The sequence below is a fragment of the Trematomus bernacchii genome, unplaced genomic scaffold (genome assembly GCF_902827165.1).
Source record: "Trematomus bernacchii unplaced genomic scaffold, fTreBer1.1, whole genome shotgun sequence".
Lineage (NCBI taxonomy): Eukaryota > Metazoa > Chordata > Actinopteri > Perciformes > Nototheniidae > Trematomus > Trematomus bernacchii.
Window position 1 is genome coordinate 634,102 of NW_022987649.1, and position 22,018 is coordinate 656,119.

At 43.5% G+C, this 22,018-nt stretch overlaps 1 protein-coding gene across 1 annotated transcript; it reads left to right on the forward strand.

The window, feature by feature from the left end:
• Positions 1-1,195: 1,195 nt before the first annotated feature.
• Positions 1,196-21,998, forward strand: LOC117486334 (the record flags this gene model as incomplete). Its single annotated transcript, XM_034134764.1, has 3 exons — positions 1,196-1,337; positions 13,786-13,877; positions 21,288-21,998. Coding segments are annotated over exons 1-3 (945 nt in total), but the record flags the coding sequence as incomplete, so codon positions are not given.
• Between the last annotated feature and the right edge of the window lie 20 nt (positions 21,999-22,018).

The window sequence follows — 22,018 nt, forward strand, 5'->3', positions numbered from 1 at the left end:
CTGAAGCCTGATTGGAAGGGTTCGTAGAGCTCATGGTTGGACATATGATGGTGGAGTTGGGCATCAACTGCTCTTTCCATGATTTTGCTGAGGAAAAGAAGGTTGGAGATCGGCCGGTAGTTGCTGGGGTCCTCGGGGCCGAGACCAGGTTTTTTAATGATGGGGGTGACAGCTGCTATCCTGAAGATGGTGGGCACCTTGCCTGATTCCAGGGAGGAGTTGATTATATTAACTATGGTGGAGCAGAGGATGGGTAGGCAAGTCTTGACCAGGGCAGAGGGCATGGGGTCGAGGGAGCAGGTTGCAGCCTTAGCTTTCAAGACAAGTTTGGCAACCTGAAGGGCATCCACTGGTGCAAAGGAGGAGAGACAACATTGAGGCAGGTGTGAAGTTGAGGGAACAGTGACCAGAGGTGGCGTTGCATGTGAATAAGAGGGGGCAATGGCCTGGAGTTCCTGGTTGGATGGAGTTGACTTTGTCCTTGAAGAAGTCAAGGAACCTGGTGCAGAGCTCGGGGGCGTCTGCTGGGTTGGGGTGGTCAATTGGGCGGAGTAAGCGGTTTATGGTGGAGAAGAGCATACAGGGGTGGTTTTGCTGGTTACTGATGAGAGAGGAGTACTATTGTGCCTTAGCTTTTGAGAGCGTCCTTGTATGATCTGACTCTCTGTAAGCCTCCAGATGTACTGTGAGGCCAGATTTTCTGTGGAGCCACTATAGTTGGTGGCCAGAGGCTTTCATGGCGCGGAGACTGGTGGTGAACCAGGGGGCTGAGTGGGTGAAGGAGACAGTACGAGTAATGAGGGGAGCAAGTGAGTCGAGACTCTGGGAAAGAGCAGTGTTGTACTGGGCTACCAGGCCGTCAACCGAGGTGTCGGGGGGATCGGGGTCCAGGTGGGTAGCTATGAGGCTGGTTATGGCTGGTGCGCTCACTGATTTTAAGCTCCTGTAGGAGATGGTCCGTAGTACAAGTTGTCTGGGGAGGGGGATAGGCACAGTGAAGAGGATGATGGTCGGAGAGAGCCAGGTTGAGGCACTGCAGGTGGGATGCAGTTGTGCCAGTGGTGCATACCAAATCCAGGGTGTGGCCTTTGGCATGGGTGGGATCATGGACATGTTGTTTAAAATTGAAGCAGTCCAGAAGTGCCAGGAAGTCAGGCAAACGTGCAGCAGGGTGAGTCCACATGAAGATGGGGACATGGAGCAGATGGAGGTGAGTAGCTCAGATAGTTCCGACAGGAAGATGGCGGAGGCTGAGGCTTTGGGGGGGCGATATATAAGAACAGCCTGTGCAGATCCAGACAGAGTGAAGGCAAGACATTCAAGTGAGGTGGTGTTGGGTACAGGAAGCTCTTCGATCGAGATGTCTGCTCTGTATATTACAGCCAGCCCACCGCCCCGACCAGTGGAGCGGGGCTTTTGGAGGTCGACATAGCCAGGAGGTGACGCTTGGTTGAGTAGTAGGAAATCCTTTCCAGTTTGCCATGTTTCAGTTAAGCAGAGGAAGTGAAGTTTATGATCAGTGGTGCTTTTTTATTCAAGAAGCGAACATTCTGCAGCATGAATGTTGCAGTATTGTTGGTGGTTGTTAAGGCAGAGGGGGTGAGTGGGCTGATGACGTCGATACAACTGACAGATCTCAGATTACAACTGTGCACGTGAGGTTTGCTCTGATGACGTCGGCGAAGTGCGACGGACCGCCTGTCTGTCAGTGTAGTGGGGATGTCATGATCGGAGTTGACAAACTTGCGAGGGACGGCGAAGTAGTCCAAGTGATGTTATTGTAGTGAGGCAATTGGGAGTGTTGTGGCAAAGAAGATTCCAAATTTGCAAAGCGGAGTATTTCCGGAGAGCCATGTCAGCAGCACAGAGGAGCAGCGGCTAGCTACGAGCTGCTAAGCAGGGTCTAGACGACAGCTGAATTGAGAAGCCAGCAGCGCCTAGCAGCGAAATGCTAACAAGGAACGGGGTAGCAGCTGAGTTGAGGGGACAGACTGGGGATGTGGAGAAAGAAATGGAGCTACGCGGGAGCTAGCGGCTGATCGGCGGCTAGCAGTGACAGCAGATCGTAGGCTAGCAGTGACAGCTGCAGTGGCGTTTTTATATGTACAAAAGTGGTGGGGCACGAAAAACGTAGATGTTTACATATAAGCTTCTGGTGCGTAAACAAATAGCTGGCTATCCATGATTCCGATAGGATAGAGAGAGGGGGGGGGGGGGGGGTGTCGCTCTATGCAAGTCAATGGGACTCCCTGATAGTTGAAAATCAACGCTAAAGGGCCCCCCAATGCGTTGATAATGACGCCAAGGGATCCTGACATATAGGACGAGTTGGGAGTGAGAATGTGTTGGACAGTGACGAGAATACTCATTTCCGGCAGCGAGAGCTGCGTCCCAAGCAACCACGTTACTATGAAAACGCCGACATGGGAAATACTGTTTTCACGGCGAGAGATGACTTCACATGGACACTGGCCAATCTAAAACCTCTTTAGTAGCATACGTAGTACATATACATTTGCTTGACAAGAACTGGAAAAATCTTCGTATTCTCCACAAAAATTTGTGTTATAGTGAACTAAAAGTCGTGATAGAGGCTTGCTTGTCAACATCCGGGTATTTCTGCACTGGTGGGGCCATGTAAACAAGACCGTGTCACAATATCAATCGATCCAGCAGAGCAATAGCCTATAGGCAAAACACAGAAGATCAACAAAATACATGACATAAAATGAACTTACCAAAGCTGAATCACCAAACATTTATATAAAGGTTTCGCTCCACTCCACCCAATGCAGTTTGGTTTTCATGCTCACCACTCCACTGAGACAGCTAACTGTGTCTTTGTGGAAAAGGTTAAATGTATGTTGGACACGAGCCCATATGTAGGTGCTGTCTTCCTTGATCTCAGGAAGGCTTTTGACACTGTTGACCACCAAGTGCTCCTTACAAAGCTGACGTATTTCAATTTTTCTGCAGATTCAATACAGTGGGTTAGGTCTTACTTATCAAACTGAAAACAGTGTGTTTTGGTCAACGGTACCAAATCCCCCTACCTTGTGAACCCTGTTGGGGTTCCACAAGGTTCCATTCTTGGACCATTACTGTTTTCTCTGTACATTAATGACTTGCCTAATGTATGTCCTGAGTTGAATGTGCAAATGTATGCCGATGATGCGGTCATCTTTGTACACGGGAAAAATACTGAAATAATCACATCTTGTCTCTCAAATGCTTTGGACAAGGTTCAACACTGGCTGAACAACATTTGCTTACAGTTAAATGCAAAAAAAAACAGTATGCATGATGTTCAGTAAACGACCAGTCAAAATCGAAGGATCCAATGTGTTTTTAAACGGAGCAGAAATAGAACTAGTCTCCCACTTCAAGTATCTTGGAGTCATACTGGACTCAAACTTGACTTTTAAGAAACATATCAAGAAAGTATCCAATACCATTAAATTCAACTTGCAACATTTTAAACAAATTAGACCTTTCTTAACTGTCAATGCTGCAAAGTCATACCTCCACTGTATGATTCTATCCCACATTGAATACTGTTTTACAAACTGGTCGTTTGCTTGTGCCACAAACCTGAAACCAATAGAACAGCTGTACAAGAGAGCTATCAAGGTGTTTGACAGAAAGCCTTATTCATACCACCACTGCACCATCCTTGAGAAACACCATTTCTTGAGTTTTGACAATTTTAAGTCTTTTAAAAGTATGTGTTTTATTTATAAATGTTTACATGGACTGCCCCCCCCCCCCCCCCCTTAGGGGAATTCATCCACAGAAAACACAGTGGACGCTGCACTAGGTCAGAAACCAGAGGAGACTGTGAGGTCCACCACAGACGGACCACTTTCTGTCAAAATGTTCTATCAATTAAAGGCAGCTCTTTGTGGAATAGCCTCCCAACTGAGATACGGGATTGTCCCACTTTGAACAGTTTTAAAGGTCAACTCAAAGAATGGTTGAGAAACAAACAGACGTGCAATCAAGATGCACTTTAACACAGGGGTATCTCCTCTTGCACTTTATGTATCTCTTTTATCTTCTCCTGGACTTTACATGTCGTAGCTGCTACATTGTAAATGCTTATATGCTGCTCATGCTCTTTCTGCATATCATGTATTCATGTTCTTATATGTTGTATGTGAGGGACTACGGATGGAAACTAGCTCAAAGCTAAAATCCGGCATGTTTACGTTTTTAAAGCATTATTTGTTTTAAATGTTCATCAATGTGCACTGTCCCTCTTCAAATAAACGATTAAATGAAAATGAAATGAAGTAGATGGTCAACTTCATTCATTTTCTTTCCATTTTACTGATTTTAATCGCTGTACGCTGCTCTCTAGTCTCCTCTTCACAACTACACTTTTCGCGGCACACATTTACATTTACAGCCAATCAGCTCTGAATTATGAGATGACGTTTTGGTGGGGTTGCCAGCACTCTGCCCCACTGGTGATTATTTTTTTGCCACACACATTGAATACAAAAAGACTCTGGCCATGCGCAGTGTAGTTTTTACAGTTCTCATTCATTTTGACAGCAGAGAGAGGGGCTAGATCGGGGCTTGCCCCTCATTACATTGCATTACATTACATGACATGTCACTTGTTAGACGCTTTTATCCAAAGCGACTTACATACTCAATACTGTGGGCAATCCCCACAGGAGCACTTTGGGCTGAAGTGTCTCAGGGACACAACGACATGCTGACTGCAGAGGGGTTTGAACCTGTGACCCCCTGATCCCAACATATCCTAAACAAAACAAAAAATCCTAAAATGTAACAATGAGCTTTGGCTCATAAATCATTCATACTGGGGCTTGACTGAATATAAGATGGTTATTATTCACTAAGAGATGACCTTGAGATAGTTGTCTCAGTATTTATCGTTTCATGCACACACATATGAAAGCTCCGTGTTCACAAGTTGTTTAACAACACATTAAACTCCAGCCCTGTGTCAACATCATTGTGCTTGACTTTATTGTTAGCTAGAGCTATCTAGCATCAAAATCAGTGACCGAGTTCCAGGGAGTAACAGATGAGAGCAAACTTAAATTCCTTGTCTAACAGTGAAGCAAGCAGATAACAAGTATTGTGATGAACCTCAACCTACCACAAAAAACGTGAACATTTACATTTACTCACTTAAATACCTCAAGTAAAAATGTAAATGGGTTATATACTACCCTCCAAAATCCTTTTTTACAGTGTATATTTTCCCTCTTTCTTTCACACTGAGCAATTGTGTTGAATGAGAAGAAAGTCTAAGAAATCTTGTTGCTCAATGCTTACATCTTCTAACTCCCTGAAGACTTGTTGCCCACAGAGATACTTTACTCCTCAGGCAGAGTGCTGCTGGTACACACTGCCTGTCTCTTTCAAGCTGCCATATGGAGGAACGAAGGGTCCATCTTTGTAGTCCCCACCTATGCTGCTCTCTGCAGGCTGGCTAAACAGCCTGGTCCGACTCCCAGAAACTAAGTTAGGGCTAAACTTTAAGTTTAGCGACGCTGACTTCTTCCTGGCCCCTGGAGTTCACTGTATCAGATGCTGCTGCACCGATGGGAGCAGCACTGCAGGGCAGCAGCAGATGGAGGTCTGTGGGGTCAATCTTCCTGGACCTCGCCTCAGCAATGCTCTTTGAGGATTTTTGCAGAACAGAATGGTCCTTAAAGTCTCTAAATAAACATGAAACAACTAAACTATGACTTGAAGCTGCAAACAAGCCTCAATGGCGGCTTTTTGGAAATATAAACACATGGTGAAACAGTTTTAAGGCTGACGGGTTGAGAATGGTTAACATATTCGCGTGGGGGAGGTAGGTGACTTGAAATCAGCATAAAGGTTTTGTTGCAGGAACCAGCCAGAAAGGACATAGTTTAGACTAGAGGCTGGAAATGTAGTCAATAATTTCGCATTCAACTGAAACAATATAACTTTTTGGCTGGCTAAAGACCAGAATCAAGCACAACACACCGAGAGACCTGCCTGCTTTAATTCTAATGTTCTGAAATGATAGTTCTGTGTAAGTCCATACTGTCAAACACTCTGTGGCACAGTTTACCTCGGCCTCATATGCAATGAGCAATATCTGTATTGGATAGATGGAAACAAGCGGTATTCCATTGCATATCTTATCTTAACCCAGGGGTGCCCAACCTTTTTTGAACCGAGAGCTACTTTTAAAGTTGCCAGTCTGCAGAGATCTACCAGTCCAAAGAGAGAGGCGTAGCCATTACTGACAGCCTACTACCAGGTAAATACACACTTCTACTTGTATAAAACTGACCTTTGTACGATTAATACTTCATAAAATACTGCAGATCCTTTATCTTACCTCTTTCTAATCTACACACATACAAGTATGTAACTGAAGTTACACAACAGTGTTGTTGATGCAGAGTTGGAGTTTATTCACACGTCACATACTACAGTAATGTTTTCAAGAAACATTGAACAGTGCTGCCACATATGACACAGGAGAAAGAGAAAAGACTCTGAACCCTTTCTTTGCCATTATATAAAAATAGTGTTGCTACAAAAGTATAAATTAGGCTTACTAATAAGACAACTCAGATCTGAAGCTACACAGGAATCTGCTGCCAAAGTGCAATTAAAAAGACAAAATTAATAGAATTGTTGCATTTTAGTAGAGTATAAAAAGAAATGCCTTTAAAATAGGATGCAAGCAACACCAGTTTCTTAACCTGAATTGATAATAGACTATAATCAATTTAAGTTTGCATTCTTATACCATTTTGTACAATAATTATAATGAATAAGTTCAAACAAACTAAAACTTACAGCTGATTAATAACGGTATCTAACTTGAGTTTTTATTATATCAAAAACCTGTTGAAATGCTACTGTTATTTTTACTGTCCCCAAAAAGCGTGTCGGCAGCCTCCAGGAATGCTTCTTTCACAACTTTGCCGTCTTTGAAAGACTTCATGTGTTTGGCAAGAACGTGACTGACACGATAAGATGCTATGGTAGCAGCCTTGCTCTTGTTGTTGGGCCTGGTGAAAATGGACTGCTGTGCATTTAGCTGTCCTTTCAGGTCCCTCACCTTTTGGGAGCGTAGGGCAGAATTAGGAGGGAACTCCGTCTCGTAACGTTTGTGCACTGTTTTGAAATGCCACTCCTAAATTACCCTTCTTCGATAAAGCCACGCTCGCATTGCAGATGAGACAGATGGACTTTGAATTGGAATAGATACAAAAATAATCATCCTCCCACTCGGAGTGAAAATGATATATTTTGGGCTTTTTTGCTTCTGCCATAATTGTGGTCTTGTGTGTGTGCGGACTGTCACTCCTGTTGACACGGACAACGTCAGCTATAGTGCCCACTGCCCACCAGCCACGCCCCGACACATGGGGTCACGCCGGCCAATCACAAAGCTTTGATGCGTTCAAGTGCATTATTCTGGCACAGGAAGATTATGTTATAGGACATTAACGATAAAACAGAATATTGTTGTTTTTAGACACATCTCGCGATCGACTGGTTGGGCACCCCTGTCTTAACCTATATACATTTCACATAAAATATGATGTGGTCTGGTTCTAAGGGTAATCCAAGTCTAGCGTTCTTTTAAATGCAGCGTTAAAGTTGGGGTTATTGTCTGCCTAATAACACTGATAAGCTACTTAACAGAATATCACCAACATTTATACACACACAGACACACACACATAGAAAAGCATGCTTTATTCAATAAGCTGAGGTCATAAGTAGTTGCCCACATCATTACAAATGGCTGTAGCACTTAACACATCAACAGTGGCAAAAGAGGAAAGAGCACATTAATTCCGGCATGTCGATGCTTGTTAGCAGGGTCGGCTAATAAATAAAACACAGTTTGGTCTCTCTGTTGGCCGATGTCTTCCAGCCACCTGTGGCGTCTTAATGTTCTGTTTTAATCAGGGACAGCAGCGGCTAAAGGGCTTACGCTAGCACATTGCTACTACATTTCCCCACACGTTCCAGGGATTTAAATAGTGGGCCAGTAAGCCATTGCAAGAGCCCCTTGTCCTGCCTAGTTATTCCCATTCTCATCCCCTGTATCCAAACTCACTGCGGCCTCACACTGTCACACTGAGACTCAACCCTCCATTGTTTTTTAAAAGGAGAAATGGCTGGTGTTGGGTCAGGGGCAGTGTGGAAGGCTTTGATAGGTAATCATGTTGGAACCCCCATTTTACCAGCTTTTATCCTGTTATAGTAAAAAAACTCTTTGTGCCGATCTGAGGTGTAAAGTGGGGGGGGGGGGGACGAGCAGCAAAGGGGGAGCCAGGGCAGAAGTTGGACGTTAATACAGATATTGTTCAAAGATTATAGCAGCTTGCTGAGGTTCAGCTAGCGGATTTAAGTCACTGCCTTTCTGCACTGGTAACCATGCCGACTGCACCGGGAAACTATTAAAACAGCTCTGCATTGCAAGGTAGGAACACCCCTCCTAAGAAGCAAAATGGCAGCCTATTGGCCCACAAACCCAGGAGAAGCTTCTCATCAGTGGAGGAACAGCAGGCTGCTTATGGGACAAAACACTTTGCAGAGAAGAGGATTTTCACTCATTTTCATTCAAATTGTTTCCATAACTTTTGGCTAGGATAAGCTATTGGCAGCAGTAGAGCTTTTCGGCAGTCTGAATTGCTTTTTGCATTGCTCCATCAGTGTCGATGGATTACTAGCGGTTATTTTTGAGAAACGGTTCCAGGTTAAGGCAACAGAACTAGATTTACTCAACAAAACTACCTGGCAAAGGTTAGAGAAAAATCATTTATATAAGAACGTTTGTCAAGCTATGGAAGTAATGTAACTTTGTGACATCACACACATGACTTACATATGCATCCTAAATCTCCCCCCCCCCAACCAAGCATCCATAATCATAGTAACCATAAAAACTTAAAAAACAATTGAAATGCTGAACTTAAACCATGTAAAGCTGAAGCCTGAAATCATCAGCACATCATTTATGTTGAGTGTGGTTCTCACACAGAGCTACATTTACTGATTATTATAGGCTTATGTTGTATCATGCTGAAGCATTTTAAAGACACGCAGAGTGTTGTTTGTAAGACACGACAGAGACACGCCTCCAGTTAATGATTTTCACTTATATTCTGTACATGAAATCTGTGGCAATATGTTATTCAATAAACAGCATCAAAACATAAGGCTGTTTTTCACTTTAGAGACAGAGACCACAGTAAAGTTCACTCATTAAGATAAGATAGAAATGTATTGATCCCAATTTGGGAAAGTGTTGTGTTGCAAAAAGACATGGCATTGTACAACACAAATTAAAAGACAAGAAATAAACAATAAAGTAGAAAATATACACAAATTAACAATAACAAGATATAAGTAAGGTATTATATATACATAAGTATGTGACAGATGAAATATTAGACTGAATATATAAATGTAAAATGTACAGTGAAGAGAAAAGAGAAAAACGATGGAGCAAAGAGTTCTCTGCCAGCCAGAGGTGATTTGTTGTACAGTGTTATTGCAGTTCATTATGAACCGCGTTATTAAGCTTTCAGCCACACACAGACAGAGCCTGTCATCAGGCTGCTTTACAGTTTGGGCAGCAGTGATATAGAGCTCATGCTTTAGGAGGTGATGCTATGTTCTCTTCATCAGCATTACAGGGCTTTATGATCATCTTTATAGACAGGTCTCCACCCCCCCTCTGAGTGGAAGCTGGTGTGAAGTTGCTATTATGTATTTTGTGTTATGTTTTTACACTATTCTTAGTAGTTAAAATTAAAGGCACCAACTGTAAACACTTACATTCTTTTGGAATAATATGTATTTATAATGATTCATTAATTCATTGGTTAATAACGTTAATGTTGAGCTTATTTTATTAAATTCCTATACTGCTGGGTGGCTTTGTCTATAATATTATATTATGTTTTGATATAAAGTATAAAAAAAAATATCTCTAGTCGATTGATTGGCAAAAGGCCTGCAGGGGTCCATGGCACCCTGGTAGGGGTCCATGAAATAACATGTAGAAGTTGTGCTGAATCATCAACAACTGCATATCTACACATCTGCAACAATACAAGGAGAATATTGTCAGCATTACTCCCACCAGCATCAGCTTTGGGCCTATTGGAAGAGAGAACAAAGGTTCATGTTACTTAAAGGTCTCCTATTATACTATTTGCAGGCATATATTATATGTCTATAGGTCTGCCTTAGGTGGGTTATCATTTTGCCCTTGCATTAAATGTTCTATGTTTTTTTTGTGTTTGAAATCCGAGATTGGGTTAGAAATATTGTGGTGCTGGAGCCCCTCCAGAACACGTTGATTATGCCAATATTAAAAATCCACCAAAACATGGATGTTTACTCAAAACGGAGCCATGACTCCTGCGGCTATGGCTCAGTGGGCTGAGCGTTCAGCCTCAGATCAGGGGGCGCTGGGGAACAGTTGAAACCCGCCTCAGCCGCCACTGTGTCAGGCCGTTGTGTCAGGCCGCTGTGTCAGGCCGTTGTGTCCTTGGGCAAGACACTTCGCCCTAACTTCCTCCTGTGGGTAGTACATTATTACCTGTTACATGTGTAATATGATGTAAACCGCTCTAATAATGTCATTCATTATTATTTTCTTCCTACCTTACATTTTTTCCTTGCAGCAGAGTGTGAGCCACCTGCTTTCACACAAGAGGTGGGAGGTGTGGGGGTCTTATCTCACAAATCACAGACCTGTGTTGTTTCTGATGGGGGTGCTGTGGGGGTGTTCTTGGGCACAGACCAGCATATTTTGTTATTGTTTTCCCCTGATCAGGAAGGCCAGACAACATATGTCAGGCTTTTGAATTGGCTCTTTAAACATGACCCCTGAGGTCAAAGTTCTACACTCCCACAAAGCTTACACATTATACAAGTAATTATGCTAGGTTATGAATATGGCACGATTCTAGTCAGCTGATAGCCAAACAGTTGATAAATAAGCCATTGAAGGTAGGGCATGAATAAAAATCCTAATGCTACTCAGCTGATGCAAGTGCAACTCCGATCTGAAATACCTGAAATAATGCTCCACGGATCAGACAGAGAGAGAAGAAAGTGTGCTGCTCACCCTGGGAACCCAACATCAAGAGAGGAGGGGGGGCATAAGCCTGTCCCAGGCATAGGTTACCAAGGAATTAATGAACTTTCAGTTGGACTCCTTATCCATCGTATTGACAGGATGAAGTGGAAAGCCTTGCCCCCTACCCCCCCCCCCCCAGTGCAAGAACAGAGAGGGAGAGTTTACTGAAATGAAAAAGCATGGCCCTTATCTCTGAGACAGGTTGTAAGGAGGGCCGGTGAACAAGGCGGAGGGCGGAGGGCACACACACACACACACACACACACACACACACACACACACACACACACACACACACACACACACACACACACACACACACACACACACACACACACACACACACACACACACACACACACACACACACACACACACACACACACACACACACACACACACACACACACACACACACACACACACACACACACACACACACACACACTGGAATCTCAAAGTGAGAAAGTGGCCGGCAGCCTGACCGCAGCGTGTAGAACACTTGGCTCAGGTCAGATAAAAGCTCACTGGAATGAATCATTCTCTCACTGCTGGGTGATGGTAGTACTGTGTGTGTGTTTGTTTGCGTGTGTGTGTGTGTGTGTGTGTCTCATCACATTGTGGCCTTTCTCTCAACTATTCTGAGCTTGAGGTTTAAAAATGTAAACATCACAGTAGAGACTGAGACTGAGGAAAAGGTTTCCACAGCAAGACATGGACACGCAGGACCATCTTTACCTTTGTCTCTTGGACGATTCTTCTCTGCCAGACTTCCTGTTAGATCACAGGCTCATCAGTTTTCCAATGTGTCAGTAAAACATGATGTTCTTGTTTCATCAAACTGGACCGAATCTTGGAAAACCGGACAGAGCCATTCAATTTTAGTTGTATACTAATGTAACAGCTTGATGTCACATTTCACTGGAGTGGTTCCTTGTATGGTTTCATGTGGTAAAAAAGATTGATTGATAAAACGTACTGTTCCCTTTAACTCCAAGAACACATGAGGGACTAATCAAACTTGGTGTTACTGATGTAAAGTTTATCAGCGAAGACCAGCAGACACAAACTATCTGCGGGCCACAAATAACATGAAACCATTTAGTTCAGAAACACCAGGTGTAGCTTGTGTAAGAAGGAACTGGAGTTTCTCTGAAAATTATTAATACAACATATGAAAAAATTATTTCATTTCTTGCTTAAACATTTGAAATGGCAGTAGCATTTGTTAAGTATGCATGAAGTGCATAATGACATTTTGACTCTATCTTAGAGAATAGAAGGAGTAGCCAAGTGTGTTGTCATTTGAAGTGTTTGAACTGGTAACAGTATCGTCAGCAAGCTGTCTATGAACACACACACACACACACACACACACACACACACACACACACACACACACACACACACACACACACACACACACACACACACACACACACACACACACACACACACACACACACACACACACACACACACACACACACACACACACACACACACACACACACTGCCTCACTGAACTCATTAAGCTCAGTCTTTTTTCTGCATTTTGACCGTCCTGCTAATAGAAAATTGACATTTCCAAAGCTTTCATGAGAAATAAAGAAAAATAAATCTAATCTCTAACCTTTTTTAATAAAGCCAAAAAAGGAAAAGAAATCTTGAGTGGCAGGGAAAATGCTTAGCGTGTGTTGTGTGATCCTTCACCCACTGCACGGATATTAAGACTTTTGAATGAATAAATTAGCAGAAGGAAGCAGACGCCAAATCCTTCCCTTTGTGATTAAAGAAACTCCATCAGATTCCACGCTTCATTTTGGTGTTGCAAAGAAAAGAAAACTCTTTTTTTTTTGGTTCCCGTCACACACATGAAAACACACACACACACACACACACACACACACACACACACACTCCTCACAATGCTGCTGCCTTGTTATTTTATTCCAAACATTTCTTCAGGGCACCATTGCGATTCTGTCTGTCTGTGGCTTCGCAAAGATTAGCTCTCTGCTGTGATTTAAAAAGACCAAATTGAAGAGGAAAAAAGGGTAATCATACTTCAATTCACAAGTCATTTCTGAAAAGAGAGTTCCCTCTAATTCTCCACATAATAATGGGTTTAAAGCCTTTGTTTGTAAGTGGATGGGTCGACCTTAATTACAGTCATCGGAGACCCTACATTCTTCTTTGTAATCTCTGACACATCGCCACTTGATGAGATTACTGTTTAATAAGTGGTAATATTTCACTTTTCAAAACGTGATTACCCTTTGTTGATATCAATGTCTATACAATGCCTGATGATTTGCAGAGAGACGCGGAAATGGAGTTGTAATGAAATCATATGTTATTATATATTACACACACACACACACACACACACACACACACACACACACACACACACACACCACACACACACACACACACACACACACACACACACACACACACACACACACACACACACACACACACACACACACACACACACACACACACACACACACAGGTAGGGTATGACACATCACAGCATTTCAGAAAAGAATTATTCAAAATGTAGTGTGTGTGTGTGTGTGTGTGTGTGTGTGTGTGTTTGGTCCACCTTGAAGCCTTTCTCACTGTCTTGTCCACAGAGAAGAGACCTGGAGAGGAGGAAGAAGAGGAGAAGGCCTTCATCCTGCCGCCCTCTCCGGAGCTGCAGATGAAACAGGGAACACTTGTTTCTGTAAGGTCAGTACATAAGATTTCTGAACGATGATGAAGTCGCTAAAATAGGTGACGAAAAATAATACTTAAAGGGGACCTATCATGCAAAATGCACTTTTGTACGTCTTTTATACATGAATATGTGTCCCCGGTGTTCCAGGGAACTCACCAAGTGTCAGAAAACAAAACCCTCTCTATTTTCCTCCATACCCAAATCTCTAAAAAAGGGGCTGCAACGGATCTGATAAAAACTGATCCAGATTTGAACACTGCCCTGACGTCAGGAAAGTGGAGCTAAACTTGGGCCAACTCTCCACCTATCAGGGGAATGTGGGGTTGGGCCACGGCCGGCCATTGCCGCTCGAAAGCGCTGGCGATGCTGTAGTACATATGCCAGGCCTGTAAGTGGCGCTGTAGTCTGCCACAAAAGCAGCGAAGAAGACTTCCCGCCCATAGTTACCATGGTTACCCTTCTGTTTATTCTCCGCTGTGGCTTTTTTCTCCCTCCCCGAGGCAAGCGTTTGCTCCCGCTGCTTTAATTCAATGCAATCCCTCCCCGTCGAGGCAAGCACTGTAATTCTCTCCAGTTAGTCCACCAGCAGATGACAAACACCCACCTCTCCGCCTCTTCCAAGGAACGAGGGGACCGTGCGGCAGAGTTTCAGTTTCAGTTTCTTTCGCCGGTCAAGATGTCCGTTAAAGTTGAAATCTTCCGGACAAAATTAGAAAAGTGCCGGTCAAAGGTCTTCTTTGTTATTTATTGAGCTTTAAAACAAATGAATAACGACTCTATATAATAAAACACGGAGGACGGAGATCTCTTTTTCTCCCCCTCTTCTGACAGCCCAGCAGCTGATCAGAGCACGTCTCCCCTCTCCTGCAGGGGGGCGTGGTCAGCAGAATCAGCCCCGTAGACAGCAAACAGCACATAGAGCGAAATGAGGCATGGCTAAAATGCATGATCTGTTTGGTATTTTGAAAACAGAAACGTATAAATATACCTTATATAGGTATGGCCCTACAATATATCATTTAAATATAGCATGATAGGTCCACTTTAAAACAAAGGGCCTAATAATGTCATCTATTGTAGAAAAATGCATCAAATAATGTGTCTAATAATGTCTTGGTCCATTTTAAAGCCTCACCCCCCACAGGTGGAGGTTGACGTTGTTCATTCACAAAATTCCATATGGAACATAATTAAGTCAATGTTAGATTAGACGCTGTTCGTGGCTCCAACAGTGATCCATGTGATCAAATGATGGATCCAGTGCATGGTTAGCTAATGGCTGATCCCCTCAGTGTATTCATGTGTGTGTTGATGTGTAAATGCTGACATGTAGTGCTTTCAATGGTCAAAGGAGTTACATTCCAAACCTTTGGCAATGAAGGCAGTCCATCCACAAAACTCAATGTTGGGTTATTTTAACCGATGGACAACTATCCTCCCCAACGTCCCCAGATGTGAATTATTTCTGTAAAGACATTAATATTTGCTTGTTTCAGAAGACCTACCTTAATAAAATGATCATGCTTAACGTAAACCCTTTCCTATTTTACTAGCTGTAATAATAATATTATGATGACTCGTGTTCATTTATCTTATGAAGAATGATTACTGTGTGAATGGATGTTTATCTGGAGCCAGCGTCAGTGTGCTGCAGAGGGTCTACAGAGCCCCCCGCAGCCCTCTGAAGGCTGGTGGTGGTCTGGATGGGACGGCTCCAGTTTGGCCTCAGCCCCTCTCTCTGTGGCCAGCTTTGACAAGCGTTTGTTAAACAGAACAGAGACAGAGAAACAGAATGAATTAAAGGAGGGAATAAATGGGTTTTAATGAATTGTCCACACAAAGGGCAAAACCCCATTGTGGTTCGGTTTTTTTCCATTCCTCTTTTTTCTCTGTTCAGCATCTCTTCAGGGAGGCCCTAAGTGCTCGTGGTCGGCCAGCCAAGGTTTCACAGAAACACAGACACACACAGCATATGCCAACAATCCACCCTGCTCTAAAGTCTCTCCCTCTCTCTGTCTGCCTCTCAATCGGCCCCCCGGCAGTGGCAGGGGGCTCAAATCTGCCTCATATTAAGGTGAACTGTGCCAAGGCCTGCACTGCTCTCTGCCAGCGCCTCAGTGTGTGTGTGTGTCTGTGTGATGGGGAAACCAGGATGTGCATGTGTGTGAGCATGGTTCCAAAGGGTCCGGATTGAGGAGGGTCCTGGTGTGTTCTGTGGTGCATCCAGGTGGAAGAGGAGGGTCCTGCTTCACCTCTTCCTCATGGGCATGGGGAGGAGGGGAGTTGGCTGCATGAGAACTGAGACATCACACACACACACACACACACACACACACACACACACACACACACACACACACACACACACACACACACACACACACACACACACACACACACACACACACACACACACACACACACACACACACACACACACACACACACACACACACACACACACACACACACACACACACACACACACACACACACACACACACACACACACAACACACACACACACACACACACACACACACACACACACACACACACACACACACACACACACACTTTTGCATTTTCATGCTAAAATATAAATAATGCCATGTAACCTGCAAGGATATTTTGCATCTCTCACATTACATATATTTATAGGTGAAAACATTTTACAATTGTAACATATATAACAATATAACAGTTATAATAATATGAATGGTCAATCAAAGTCCTTTAGGTATTTTTTGTAGAATTGTTATATTTAATAAATATGTTTTTCTGTTTCCTGCGATTTATAATATCTTTGCTTCTTTAGGTCCTCCTGCGAATTTCAATTTTATCAAGACATGACAAATACATGTCTATACACTCTTCAAATGTTATTCCAAAGTAAAAGCAGCAGAGGAGAACGAGGCAGCAACTATCTGAGGAAATTCTAAAATCTTTTAATTAAACAAAATCTTTAAAGATCAGAAAAGATGGGCGTTTTTATGGAGTGGATTTGTTTCCTGCTGCATTGTCAAGTCTAAAAAGAGATACGTTATGAACAACTAAGAGCAGATACATGTAGAAGCAGTATCTTTGTTTGGAAACATGTCATATGCTAATGTTATTTCACATTTTCTCAAACACACCCTAATGATTCAAAAGAAATGAGCTGCATTGTGAATGTGTAAGGTATGTATGTTGCTGTTGTTTTGCTTTAGGAAGCAGCTTTGTTTGGAGCATTCATTATATCGCAGTTTCCAATCCCTATGTGCAGATGTCTTTTTTTACAATGTAAAGTATAACCACTCCTTATTGGATATTAGATACACCTATACAGTTTGTATAGAAATAGTATTCTTTATGACTCTTCAAAGTGCTTTACATTTATGAGTCATCTTTCACACACTCACTCACACACACACACACACTCACACACACACACACACACACCGTTGGCCATCATAAGCAACTCAGGGTTCAGTATCTTGCTCAAGGACACATCGACATGTTGTGACTGCACGGCTGGGAATGAAACTTCTGATGAACTCAGTCCGGTCAGAGTGTTTCAAGGGAAAGTTTGATTTCTAGACAATAAACTCATGTCTCAGAAATCTTATGGTGATCAAAAGCTAAGGTTAAAAGACCACTTGTAGCATCTTCAAGTATTATTTGAAGAACAAATATTCTTTAGAGAATTAGAGTGAAATCTTCGGTCTGGGCTGAAACTATTGTCCGCTGCACTTTCAGACGTGTAAGTTAACTTCAGTGATGAAGGGGTTTGCCACTCATTTTGGTTTACTATACAGGGGTTACAAACAGGTTGTTTTCAAACTGGGATGCAAAGCCAGAAACCATCCGACTCCACATGCAGATTTCCCAGCAGGCATTGTTTGCTTCGACTCTCTCCAACCAAAATTACACCTTTATCCGTCCTCCCCCTCCTGCATCCCTACTCCCCCATTTCGCTTTTATCTACTTGCCTCATCCAAATCCCTTTTTATTGGGATTTATCAAGGCTTTTATCACTTTTCATATAAAAGATTGGGGAGTATTCCCCCTCCTTTTTGCAATGTTGCCCATTTATGGCAGAGAATTGGCACAATTTCCGATCTTTTACTTTTCTTTCCTGACAGTTACATTAGCATGTCATTACTGGGGCTTTCTCTGCCCCCCCAGAGGATCTGAAGCTCCGAGGACCAAGTACTGGAGAGACAAAGGGCACCAGCTGCACCCACTTCTCCTCATCCATCCCTTTATCCCTCCCTCTCCCCTCATTCCTAATTTTCTCTTCATTCCATGCTTGCCCTGACTTAGTGACATCCTGACATACCCGCAGGCTTTGACTTGGCCAGCAGCCGAGACTCAGGCGATAGTGGCATCTTCTTTTTTTATTTACATTCAAGCATTTCATTTCTGGTTTTGTATGTGAGATGATATGTTGACAACAGAGATGGGGTCGTTACTAAAAAAAAGTAATATATTACATATTACTTTTAAAAAAAAGTAATATATTACACTACTTCGTTACTCTCTACATAAAGTAACTCGTTACTTTACTCGCAGGGCCGGCCCGCCCCTCCCTACAGGCAGATCATGCAGACTGCTAAAGTTTCAAATGTTCTCTTTAGTTCAGTTTCCATTGTCGCATAAGACTGATCCAGATAGCTCTGACTATGGCTGTCCTCTGTCTCCTGATATCTGTATTTTGCGCAGTATATCTCTGAACGATGCGATGGTGATTCCACTGTGCAAATGGGCAACATTACCTCTACTATGAAGGATGCTACAAGTCTGTCCATCTCTGCTTTGGTTACCGGTCCTCCAAATTCTAATTTGTGCTGCTTCGGAGTCGGCGGCGGCGCACTCACAACATCCTCATTCTGGGTTCGGGGGTCCTTAGCTATTAGCTTCACCTTAGCATGTGTTCTTTGCAGGTGTTTGTTGAGGTTTGACGTGGTGTTTGCAGCAGTGGATAACAGCTTCTGGCCTGGACACAGTTTGCACCTCACCGTCACATTCCTGTCTATTCTTCGGACGAACTCAAAATAATGGGCATACCTCCACCCCTCGAAAGTTATCGCTGACTCTGCCATGTTTATGCAGCACTGCACGTGGAGATGTGGGCGCGCAAGTCGCGCAGATTACGTACATATAAACCTGCGGCGGAAACCCCTCTTGTCTGTCAGTGTGATTAAGACTGATTTTATAAAAGTAACGAAGTAACGCGTGTGGGGGCAATGTTAGTAACTGTAGTGTGATTACTGAATTATAAAAGTAACGCGTTACACTACTCCGTTACCGACAAAAGTAATATTATTACAGTAACGCGTTACACCCAACTCTGGTTGACAATATATGTGATTACACCCATTTGGCTGTTAGAGCGAGTGGTATTTCATTGTTGATAATGTGGGGTTTTTATTGGCAAGGCTGAGAATGTCTGATGAAGAACTCCCTAACTCTCACCTATAAAACTGTTCCTGCAAACATCCCAGTGATTACAAAGACCTTCAGACAGACATGTCAGGCTGCACAGGCTTGATAGGCAGGCCATAGTGAATACAATTACAGTGAATCCTGTAAAAGACCCCGATTTTCCCCTCAACCACCCTTGAGGTCTACTGGATTCTCTTGAACCCTTTCCAAGGACACCCAGAGAGTGTGACGTGTCCTTTGCTGGGAAACCAGGAACTCCTGGATCCCTTTCAATAATTGCAAGGCCAAAATACTTTAGAGAAATGACCGGTCCCTGGAGAACTAAAGACAGTCATCATTACTGCAACAATTACCAGGACCCCTGTAGGTCCTAGATCCTTCAAACTCTGATGGTCACATCATTGAGTTTTAGAGTTTCTTTAGGATTCATGGGACCCTTCTGCTAGGAAGGTGGAATGCCCTCAAAGAAGTCTGTGGACCTACGTGGATTACAGTTAAACCCTAAGACCATTCTTAACGTTTCCTGAAGTTCCCTAAAACATCTACAAAAACCCTTTTAGTTTCCATTGAAGGATTTCAAACTGTTGGAAATCACTCGCTTAGTGTCTTGCAAAATGATACCTAAATGTTAAAAGAAACCTTCATGAACATAGCCCCCCAAAACCTCCTCAAAACCCTGGACAGCATCAAGCACCCACGGAACAGTGAAGCAAATATAAAAAACTATTATGTCAAAAAAGCAGGAAGGAAGCAAGGGCAAGTGGCAGCTTTACTTACTGACAAAGTCTGACAACCTGATCATCATTCACGTCATTTATCTCTCCAGCAGGACTAAGCCCCGTTGTTAAAACCTGCCAGCCCACCGCCGGACCGGCTTAGGGCTCACGAAGAAATCCCCTTCCCTCTTAAACATTCTGACCAGTCGCATCTCCATGTATGAAACTGTCACATAGCAAATCCTGGAACAGGGGGGGCTTTATAATCCACTGTTTAATCCTTAATCCCTAATGTGTCCAATCCCATAACCTGGTTGACCTGCCATGTTAGAGGAGGTTGACGAGATCAGTGTTAAAGTTAGACGTTCTTTAAGAAATTCACTTTCTCCTGTCGGCTGGAGCTCCCTTTGTGTGCTCCGTCATCTGTTCTTCACAGCCTGCTGCAGCATTTAGAGTGACCTTTGATTCATGGGTATTTATTCATGACAATTAGTTGGTTATAGATATGAATTTATTTCATGTGTTTTATTTTCTATTTGGCTTTACATTTGTATTTCCTGTGCTGTGTAACCATATAGAACAGTATTAAAGTGTTGATCCTTTCTTTTGCCACGAAGGTGACAAAATAGAAAATGACCATAAAGTGTTTTTCTAACATCACATATTAAATAATTCATTTTGATGTTATATGGGCTACAGGAAAACATTTGCATGTAATTATTGGAGTTAGCCAAAGTCATACACCATTTGACATTATTATCACTCTAGTATGACTCCAGAGATGTCTTCATGGAGCTATGGTGGATTTCATCACACCATAGCTCCACCCCAAACACATCATTTCAATAAAGTTATATCAAGCTGGTTCAGTCTGGGCGGCAGTGGCTCAGTCTGTAGGGACTTGGTCTTGGAACCGAAGGGTCGCCGGTTCACGTCCCGATCGGAGTGAGCTGGTAGCTGGAGAGGTGCCAGTTCACCTCCAAGGCCACTGCCGAGGTGCCCTTGAGCAAGGCACCTAACCTCGAAACTGCTCTCTTGGAACCGGGTACCTGGCAGCCTCTCTGCTCTGCCACCTCTCCTATCTGCATGTGGTTGTGTGTTTGCATGTATATCCTCTGCGTTTGTGCATGTATATCCTCCCCTGTGTGTGTAATGTGTGTAAACACAAAAGAGTGGGGAAAGACATTTCCCTGTAAGGGATTAATAAAGTGTATCTTCTTCTTCAACTGTTGAAGAGTCTCAATAAAGTTTTATTTTCATGACATTTTTCAAGCTCAACCTTGACAAGGCTGAACTGCTTTTCCTTCCGGGAAAAGATTGTCCCACTCTTGACCTAACAATCAACATCGGCCCCTCTGTTGTTTGCCCGACTCAGACTGCAAGGAATCTGGGTGTGACCCTAGATAACAACCTGTCCTTCACTGCAAACATCGCTGCTACAACCCGCTGCTGCAGATACACTCTTTACAACATCAGGAGGATACGTCCCCTCCTGACCCAGAAAGCCACGCAGGTTCTGGCCCAGGCTCTCGTCATCTCACGCCTAGACTACTGCCGCTCCCTGCTGGCTGGTCTACCTGCATGTGCCATCCAACCTCTGCAGCTCATCCAGAATGCAGCGTCTCGTCTGGTCTTCAACCTTCCAAAATGTTCCCACACCACGCCGCTCCTCCGCTCACTTCACTGGCTTCCAGTAACTGCTAGAATCCACTTCAAGACACTGGTACTTGCGTACCATGCTGTGAATGGATCTGGCCCTTCCTACATCCAGGACATGGTTGAACTGTACACCCCAGCACGTGCACTCCGCTCTGCATCAGCCAAATGGCTCGCTGCACCCTCACTGCGAGGGGGACCCAAATTCCCATCAGCAAAAACACGTAGGTTTGCTATCCTGGCTCCAAAATGGTGGAATGACCTCCCCATTGACATCAGGACAGCAGATAGCTTACACATCTTCCGGCGCAGACTAAAAACTCATCTCTTTCGACTCCACTTCGAGCG